At 50.8% G+C, this 10,058-nt stretch overlaps 1 protein-coding gene across 2 annotated transcripts in view; it reads left to right on the top strand.

Moving 5' to 3' along the window:
• The first annotated feature begins 4,114 nt into the window (after positions 1-4,114).
• Tmprss4 (transmembrane serine protease 4) overlaps positions 4,115-10,058 on the top strand; it is a 31,594-nt gene continuing 25,650 nt past the window's right edge. The window contains exon 1 of one of the 2 annotated variants that reach the window (XM_021207718.2): positions 4,115-4,409. Coding sequence is in view for 1 of the 2 variants with exons in the window: in XM_021207717.1 (XP_021063376.1) it covers positions 4,407-4,409 (3 nt within the window). In the remaining variant the exon portion in view is untranslated. The remainder of the gene's footprint in view (positions 4,410-10,058) is intronic. The other variant, XM_021207717.1, reaches the window with a different exon arrangement.

The following is a 10,058-nucleotide window of genomic DNA, read 5'->3' as shown; positions in this document are numbered from 1 at the left end:
GAGCTCCACGTTCAATGTGAAACCCTATCTCAAATAACTGCCTATACTTGCAGCACTCCGAAGGCTGAGGCAGGAGGATTACACGTTTGAGGGCTGCCCTGGGTTATATAGTGTATTAGAAAGGGTTTCTGTTATTCCAATTATTATACCATGACCAAATAGCAAGTTGGGGAGAAAGGTGTTTATTTGGATTATAGTCCATCACCCGAGGAAGCCCGGACAGGAACTCAAGCCAGGATGGAACCTGGAGCAAGAGCTGATGCAGAGGCCATGGAGGGGTGTTTCATACTGGCCTGATCCCCCTGACTTGCTCAGCCTGCCTTCTATAGAACCCAGGAGCACCAGCCCAGGGATGGCACCATGCACAATAGGCTGGGCCCTCCTCCGTCAATCACCAATTGAGAAAATGCCTTACGGCTAGATCTCACGGAGGCATTTCCTCAACCGAGGCTCCTTCCTCGCTGATGACTCTAACTTGTGTCAAATTGATACAAAATTCAGCCAGTACATATACTAAGTTTGAAGCTACTCTGAGCTACACAGATTCCATGAAAAATGAAGAAGAAAGGAAGAGCGTGCCCTCCTGGATAGTTTCCTGCCAACTTGACAGAAGCAAACGTCATCTGAAAAGAGGGAACTTCAGTTGAGAAAATGCCTCCATAAGACTTGGGTGTAGGCAAGCCTGTAGACCATTTTCTTAATTAGTGATTTATGGAGGAGGGCCTGGGTCATTGTGGGTGGGGCTGTCCCTGTGCTGGTGGTCCTGGGTTCTATTAGAAAGCAGGCTGAGCAAGCCAGGGACAGCAAGTCAGTAAACAGCACCCCTCCTGCCTCCAGGTTTCTGTCATGTCTGAGGTCCTACTCTCACTTCCTTCAGTGACTAACGGTGTTGTGTGAGCCAAATAACCCCTTTCCTCCCCAACTTGCTTTTCAATCACAGCAATTGAAACCCGAACTAAGTCAGAAAGTGTCATCAAAAGGCAGGTGTGTGTGTGTGTGTGTGTGTGTGTGTGTGTGTGTGAGAGAGAGAGAGAGAGAGAGAGAGAGAGAGAGAGAGAGAGAGGTTGGACTCAGAAGCAATCTTGTTCTTGGCCAAGTGAAGGGGAAGATGCCAGGCTAATGGAAAGATTTCTCACTGAGCCTGCTACGAAGTACACAGGCACGACAGCAACTTCTTCCCTGAGACACAGCTGTTCTGGTGCTCCAGGGGTCTGAGAGGCTTCTCTGAGGTTCCAGAAGGGCTGCAGCAGCCACCGTAGTCCCTCTCCGTGGACTGTGTATGGTGGAGTCAAAAGCCTTGAGCCTTCAAGGCCACACAGTGTGCATCCCAACTCCATGTAAGCTTCAGCTCTTTTGCAAGAGATGGCAGTGCGATCCACATGCTGGAGTGGATTAATGTGACACTGCATAGAGGCCTAAGGACATCGCTCAGGGGAGCACATGATGCACTGACCAAATTTTACCCTCTGTAGCTTATTTGAAGCAACTGTGCATCCCCCTGCACCCCCCCCATCATTCTGTCAGACCCCTACATGTTTTCGCCCTTCTTGTGGCCAGAGCCTTGGTAAGGGTTAACTGAATTGGCTGCTCCATCAGCAGGGGCCACAGGAGAAATGTGGATACATGCATAGATGTACATATAAGTTACTTTTATTGTTATTTTTCTTTCTTCTTTGAGACAGTCTCTCACTATGTAGCTCAGCCTGTACTGGAATTTTCTATTTGGACCAGGCTGGCTTCAAAGTCAAAGAAACCTGCCTACTTCTGCCCCCCAAGTACTGGGACTAAAGATGTGCGCCACCATATCTGACTTGTTTTTACTCTGTGTGGGAGGGAGGGGTGGCTGTGATGTGAACAGGGGCCCGTGGTGGCCAGAAGCACAGATGGCTGTGAGCTGCCCAACAGCTCCTGAAGCCTATATATATTGAAGAGGTGTGTGTGTGTGTGTGTGTGTGTGTGTGTGTGTACATAAATTATAAAACCCAAATGACAACGTGAATATACTACTGGAACCCTGTAGATGGCCTTAGGAGGGGCCATGTGAGTGAAGGGAACAAAAGCCCCAGGGTCACAGTGACTCTGAAGTTGACACACTTGGAGAGAGAGGGAAATCTGATGCAAGGGAGAGGAAAGGAGAAGCAGGAAGTCAGCGAGGAGAGAGGAAGAGGGGAAAGCCAGCAGAAAATCTAAAGGCAGGGGAGGCTCTGGGATGTACTTTGGTTGATAGAATGTTTTCCTAGCATTTACAAAGCTGCGGGTTCAATCCCCCAGCACTGCATAAACCAAAAGTTATGAGGCACACCTTATTCTCAGTACTCTGTAGGTAGAGGCAAGGTGATCTGAAGTTCTTGTCATTCCAGGCTAAAACAGTGAATTAGAGGCCAGCCTGGGCTACAGGAGACCCTGTACCCTCTACCCACACTCATACTCACACCGTCCCCCTAAAAAGTCTGAGGCCTCCCGCTGAAGAAGGAATTACGGCTTAGCTGTTCACACCGGGCACCTACAGGCCACAGGGCCTCCATCTCTGAGCTGTTCTGTTCCTCCCCTGAGTATTCAGTCCCACCTGAGTGCCTCCTTTCCAGGCCATGCATGCCTTCCCAGAATCATCTGGGAACTCGAGCCAAAGCCTGAGCCAGGAGTGCTGAGTAATCACCCTGCTGCCAGCCCTGCCCTGCAGCAATCCCTCCTGGTTCCCCTGAGCACTGGGTGAGGAAAGAAAACATATAGGCCAGATGTTTATCCTGGCACAGACTGGAACCAAACAAGGCAGGCCTGACCACAAGCGACCCACCGCTGAAATTCTTCTTTAAGAAGGAGAGGCCTGTCTCCTGAAGCCGTGCTATGGCCCCAAACTTCCTGCTCTAAAGGTCTCTGTCTGGCTTGAGGAAGCTTGAGAGCCTCGTGGACTCAGAAGGCCCTCAAGACCCTGTAGGTTGGCCTTAGATGGAACCTAGGCTATTCAACATAGACCACAGCAACCATGTCCCCAGTGTTCTGGTGCCTCTGTAGTGTCAGGATGGCAGCCCATCCTGACTGGTGGTGGGAGAGGACTCGGGTTCCAACCACCACTGTTCTTCTGTCAGAAACTTTTTTACCACCCTCAAAGGTCGAACAGAACAAAATGTTCTCCATGAGGTTATCGTGAGAGTTAACAAGATGGCGCACAGAAGCACATTAGAGCTAAGACATACATCTTACTATTCTCCCTGGAGAACCAGATGCGAAACAGAACACAATGTATATTTTTAACGTGTATGTGACGGGGGGGGGGGTTGCCCCAGGGATTCTGTAAGTGTCCAGGTCCCTTTCAGCTGTCCAGTCTGATCCCAAAGTTCCACATCACACAGCCCCTGGCCTGGGACCGTTCCAACCATCCTATGTGGCAAGACATGGATCAGAAATGAGCCTGTGAGCTGGGCGATGGTGGCGCACGCCTTTAATCATAGCACTTGGGAGGCAGAGACAGGTGGATTTCGAAGTTTGAGGCTAGTATGGTCTACAAAGTGAGTTCCAGGACAGCCCGGACTATACAGAGAAACCCTGTCTCGGAAAAAAAAAAAAAAAAAAAAAAAAAAAAACCGCAAAATAAATAAATAAATAAATTTAATTAAATTAAAAAAGAAAAAAATGAGCCTGTGGAGAAGAGGACGCAGCCCTAGCTGTAGCACACTGGTGACTTTCCAGCAGTGTGCTATTTGAAAGGCGCGCTGCCTGCCAGGTAGGTTAGGTTGTTCATTTGCCCAACACTCACTCTGAGTCTTGGGAAAGAAAGAACACACATCTTCTTTAGGGATGAGATCGGCATGGACACCCCAATCCTACTGCCTGACACAAGCTAGTAATCTACCCTGCCAACTTCCTGCAACTCCCCCCCCCCAAAAGCACCCCCGTGGTGAGAAGTCACACAACCAGAGGAAAGAGGAAGAGTTGTCTGCTGTCACCTGGCCTCAGCCAATGCCCGCCCTCCTGCCTTCCTGGTTGGATGAAAGGCATTCAAGCAGGTAGGCTTGTGTAACCCTTTAGGTGTGTCACCTGTAGGCCTATGAACCGCTCCAGGTGTTGTCCCTGCCCCTACGACTGGGTGTCAGATTACAAGACACATAATCATTCCAGTTTGGCAACTTCACTGGCTGGGTTGTAGGACTTGACCAGCCTCAATAGTCCTCAAGTCACTCCTAGAAACAGTGGCAGGTGGTAGCTGGCTTGCGGAAGGAAGAGGAAGAAGAGAATGCGGGCCATCAAGGAGCAAGGCCAGCCTTGCACTTGGGCCCCCTCTGCCCAGTGCTGACCAGGGCTTTCTGAGCCGCTTCCTAAGGAGGCTCATTTGAGGACCCCCTCCTGCTGTCTTGGGTGACAGAGCTAGCTCCAGGCTGTAGGAAAATTAGGAGGATTACCAAAGCAGTATGGTAAGTACAGGGGCCCTCAGGGTGGGGAGGGCAGCTGTCCATGAAGGGACCTGTGGGGTCATTAACTGAGAATGTTATGACGCCTTCCAGGCTTAATAAAAAAGAGGTCACAATCGAGTCACCTCCACGTCCAGCCTCTCACGCCCATCAGCCCTCCTCTGCCTCCATCATTAGCTGTCTTTGAAGGTGGGCAGAGATAGAAGTCAGGGCTGTCTTTGTCCACCAATTGCTTCTAAGTTATGCTTGTTCTTTTGCATACTGTCTCGTGTGCGTTTGCTGGAGGATGTCATGGTTTCTTCAAAGGCAAGGGCTACTTTGGTGTCACAGTGACCCTCAGACACTCCCTGAGAAAAATCACTCCTATCCTTTATAAGGAAAACAGTACAGATATGCCCCCCAAAATAATCAGGGGTGTCTGTGGTGCTCTTCTGTCTGATTTTTTTAAGGCTCTTCTCCTCTGACCATCTGTAGCATCTTCCGCTGCTGGCTTGTCCTCTCAAGGGGGACAGCTGAGAACCAGGAAGGGGAAGAGATAGTCACCAGGCCTAAGGTGGGAGCCAGTGGGTCTTGATTCCCCAATCCTCGGCAGTCACTCAGGCAGTAAAACAGAAAGGTTGGAGAAAGGAGCTGCCTCCCCTGTGACAAAAGGGGGTATGTGCTACCTAACGCTTCCAGTGACCCACTAGTTAAAAAAAAGTCTGGCAAAATGCTAGTGTCCGGCTAAGGGCAGAGCACCAGGAACTGCCTTGCTGGTACTAGACCAGGGCTGGGACTACCCCATCAGAGGAGGTCCTGTGCAGAGGTGCCCCCACTGGGGTCAGTGGGGAAGGAAGGGAGCAGTGCCCACCTCCAGACTGTGAGCCATTGTTCTGTAGCACGGAGGGACCCTGGGTTGCCCCCCTCTTGGATGAACCGCTGACCAGGGCACTATTTCTGAGGCAGCTGACAAAAGCAAAAGCTGATGTAGAACGCAATACTAGGACACTAGTGCTCTGTGAGGTCTTGAGACTTTAATTTCACTGAGATTCAACACATCCTCTACCCCTGTAAAAGGGAAACAGCATGGTTCCCCAAACCCCTGGCACACACACACACAGGATGCTTAGAAAGGCTGCGCAAAGCAATGTGTGTGAATAGGCTCTGTAAAGCAGGAAGCCCGAGCAAATGAGAGGCTGTAGGTAATAAGGAACCCACTCCAGGAAGTGAGAGCCAGGACCACATCTCACCCTGCCCTGCTGCCACCATGGAATGAAAGCTGGGTGTTGCTGATGAGGGAGGAGGCAGATGGTCAGCATGGGTGATGGGTCAGGCCCAGGGTCACAGAGCAAAGGCGGGCAACATGGCCGCTAGTCTGCAGAAGAGAACTGCCAGACTCTGGCCCTGAGCAAACCATTTAGCTACCTGTGTGTGGCAACCAGTCCTTTTCCACTGATGAGCCTAGCTCTCAGCCCACAGGAGAGGACTGGGTAACACAAGGCCAGGCTCAGCCCTCCCTGCTCTTCCTGCCTGCCCTCCTGCCTCTCCCTGCAAGAACTGGTCAAAGTCCAGCTGCCTGTTAAGAACGGTTTCCCTTGAGTTTACTCTGCCGTTTATGTCCAGGGAGAGCCACAGCAGGCCACCAGTCCTGTGCCGAGTGAGAGCCTAGTGTTTGACCTGGATAGGAATGTATCATATGTCTTCTGCATCTGAGACCAAAGGGGAAGTTGGGGACCCCTGACTAACCAACCTGGGCAGGATTCATCACCACTCTGTAAGTCCTAAGCACATTGGGCTCCAAAGAAGAGGGTGTTTTTATCCAAACAAGGCAGGGCCATTATTAACACCCGAGGTCAGTCTCAACCCTTCAAGGTATTCCCCATTGCTTTCCTATTCTTGCCTCTACTGCCCCAAAGTATTTTGTGGGCTTGACTGGAGGACTGTGGCAAATGAATAGGCCAGCCCTCTGGCAACAGGGACTGGTAGCATGTGGACTTCCCACTCAGATTGAAGCACAGACTCGAGGAGCCCTCCACTCTGGTGATGTCATCCTTGGCTTTGGGGTGGCATATTTAGGGTTGGGCAGTAGATAGAGCCGGTGAAGCTCTCTCTTCATACCTGCCTCCCCACGGGAAGAGAACCTGATGTCACGGCAGCTCCAGGGAGTCAGCTGCGTAACCCGCTCTGGCCAACAACCAACCGTTTGGCAAGGGATGGGGGTGTTGAGAAATATCTAGGTGCTTGCTTCCTCAGAGAAACTCACCAGGGAGGGGTCACAGGGTCCCCCTGAGTCAAAACCTCTCCAGGGTGGCTGGAAGCTATTCCCAGAGGAGAAAGTGCTTGCTTTGGACTTCTTGAAAGATGAGCCAGCTCTCTCCAGGCAGAGAAGCCAAGAAGGGTGTGTGGCAACATAGAGGGAATTTCACGAGACAAGCAAGACAGATGGTGGCTCAGGGACAAGAGACAGCATGCTACGGCGGGAGCAAACTGTGTAGGGAGCAGAGAGGTCACGGTGCATGCAATATGAACCCTTCATCAGAGAACTCTGCCTCAGGGTCTCCCCCTGAGCTCAGAGAGGCAAGGCTGGAGAAAGGTCCCATCAACTGAGAGGATGCCCTCCAAAGGACCATGTTTCCCATCAGGCAAAGACCATCTCTGACCATTCCTTGTACACTAGTGCAGCCGGCCTCATCGGCACAAGACCCTAGGAAAGCACTGGGAGGTGAGAGCAAGCACGAAGTCATCACCGTGGAGCGTAATTCATTCTGGGGATTCTGTGAGGCAGGGTAGGGAGCCAAGAGTACCAGCCTTCTGGTGTCAGGAGTTGCAGGATGGGAAGGAGATGGTATAAGGAGAGATGGGAAAAAATCAGACCCCACAAAGGGCTCAGGAACTCTAGACCAACTTCCCAAAGCCCAAGCACAGCTGGAGGTACACATCCTTGGACCTGCGAATCCTGGTAGGCCTCAGATTTCCCAAGAACCTCTTCTGTTCAGCCTTCCATCTTGTCCAGATGCAAACATCAGCCTCAATAAAACATGTCAATCTCCCAGTGACTCCCTAAGTGACCGCGAACTTCCTATGCCTGAAATGTACTTAAATTCACCACCACCAGGCTGTGAGCTTCCCCCTGCCAAGGCCTGTCTTTCATCTTCTTAACGTCAGACATCACGGACCAGGGATGGAATAGTCCCCAGGTGTGTGAGTGAGTGAATGATTGTGCAGTCAGTCAGTGAATCAGTGACTGTCTGTCTGTCAGTCAGTCAGTGTCCTTGTGGATAGGGAGTGAATGACTGACTGATAAATGATCCAAAACTGAGTCCCTTAGATTCTAATCTAGGTGACACAGAAAGCAAGGTTCACCACATCCAACCTTAAAAAGTACCTAATCCTACCAGACATAAACGTAGATTTGACCCTAAAAACAGAAGCTGGGGATGAGGGAAAGACAGGTCTGAGCCTGCTCAGAAGCTCCAGCAACAGGACTGGGGAGAGTCAAGCAAGAAGAGACAGTGTGGCAATCCCCCTGTGATGTACTTAACTGCACCACCCAGCATGCCACTCTGATTAAACACTAGATCGCAGCAGAGAAACAGAATTCAAAGCTGCAACGCCCTCTCCTCAGTTCAGGAGTGCTTTCCACATCTGTGTCTAATCTTCCTGCAAATGGGAATTCTCAGGTGGCAGGTGACAGAATGAGGTGGTCTGTCCAGGGGTGTGGAGGGGTCTTTGGTCCTGAGGTACGCTGCACATCTGCCTGGGCTTTGCCCTCTGGTGGGGCAGAGATGCCCATGCTTGGCACACTGTCTGTGGTGTCAATGTCTTCCACTACTGTCTGCCTACACTACGTCTCCACTACTCATAGAGTGGGTACCTAAGTGTCTACCATAGACTGGGTTCTAAAAAGATCCTGGAAGATTGGGAGAAGATTTAAGATCTAGAGACACCCCACCCCCACCAGGTTCCAAGACTGCACAGAAGGAGCAAGCTAAAATGCTCACCTTATTCTGGCAGAACATGACCCTCCTTCACCCACAGATGCCACCAAGAAGGGGACAACTATAGCACTTTCACCAAGGGAATAAATGGGGAACCTTTATCCCATTGTCACCTTGGCACCAGACACATCCCTACTGTCCTATCCTAGGGACCTGAAGCCCCTGGTGTCTTATAGAGTCATGGCAACAGACTTCTCATCTCTAACCTGATGCCAGAAGTGCGGCGTCTGTGGTTCAGACATCTCCCTCTGAGTAGAACACCATCACTCTGAGACTTGGAAGTTAGGAGATAGAGGCACAGAGACGTCCGATGTCTTGAAAAGGTCACTTGCTTCTAGGAGGCAGAGATAAGACTCCAAACCCATCAGGTTGCAGACCCATGGGACCAGCACGCAGTGTTCTCTGAGCCACTGTGGGACTGGGACACCCCATGCCACTACCTCCATGCTGATGGACTTTACAGCAAAGTGTGCATGAAGTGAAGATACTAACACAAGAGGGTGGGGGAAGGGAAGGACTTGGGTTTTTGCAGAGACTTCACCCCTCCCTAAGATGCCAAAGACTGGAGGAGGGGAGAGCAACACAAGCCACTGGGCATTATCGCGAACCTTCACGGCCAGTCTGCTCAGGAAAAAGTTATCCGTATTGCCATGTGACCATTAAAGAGAGAAAACTGATTTAAAGCCAAGCCGGGTATAGTGAGTGGCTCATACCTGTAATCTGAGCATCCTGGAAGCTGAGGCAGAAGGACTGCCATGAATATGAGACCAGCTTAGGCTACCAACAAGTTCCAAGAGGGAACGATGAGTGAGTCAGGCCTCAGACCAGTCTCACCTGACAAGAGATAGTGCAAGCCAGCAGCCAGCAGCCAGCAGCCAACAGTTCTGGGTCACAGACCCCTGGGGAAGGACCTGTGAGGCCCTGTGTGTTCTGGCCTTGGAGCCCTCACTGAAACCCAACTTAGAATTCCATAAGCAAAACAGAAAACCCAAAGTGGCAGCATTTGGGAGGACTGTGGCTTCGCCCGCTCCTGCCCCACCTAACCACCCCAGCACTGCTGGAGCTCTGCTTAGCAACCAAAGATGCTAGAGGCCCTGCATCTGGACCTGCCTCTGTCTGCTTGAGAAAATCCTGCTTGGACCAGCTCTTACTCACCCTACCCCCCTTTCCTGGAAGTGCTTCTAGCTTCAGCAATTCTCCCGCTGACAAGAGAGCTCCCTCAATACCCCCCCCCCATTGTCTGAGAATCCTCTTGGGCCTCTTCCTTCAGATGGTTTGAATGGTCGTGTGTGCTTATCCTTCTGTCTGGCTTTGCTTCTCTGACCTGCATCTGCTACCTAGCCATCAAAATAGCTGTCCAGCATCCCTCACATCCAGGCCAGATGCTCTGTGAAACTTACCAGTTAATAGTGAATAGTTACCAAGTATCTACTCTGTCTGATACTTGCCAGGTTCTATTCAAACTATTAAGAACAGTGCTTTTCTGACTGATCAAAATAATTTTGCTACAGTTCTTGCACTTTTCTCCAGGCCATGTGCTGGAGACCATGCATAGCTGAAGCTCATTAGGAGGAAGACTTATTAAAAACCAGTCTGTCTCTCGTCTTCTCTCAGTCTCTCTCTCTCTCTCTCTCTCTCTCTCTCTCTCTCTCTCTCTCTCTCTCTCTCTCTCTCT

Source organism: Mus pahari, chromosome 10 (genome assembly GCF_900095145.1).
Source record: "Mus pahari chromosome 10, PAHARI_EIJ_v1.1, whole genome shotgun sequence".
Lineage (NCBI taxonomy): Eukaryota > Metazoa > Chordata > Mammalia > Rodentia > Muridae > Mus > Mus pahari.
This window is presented reverse-complemented; position numbering and strand designations above follow the sequence as displayed.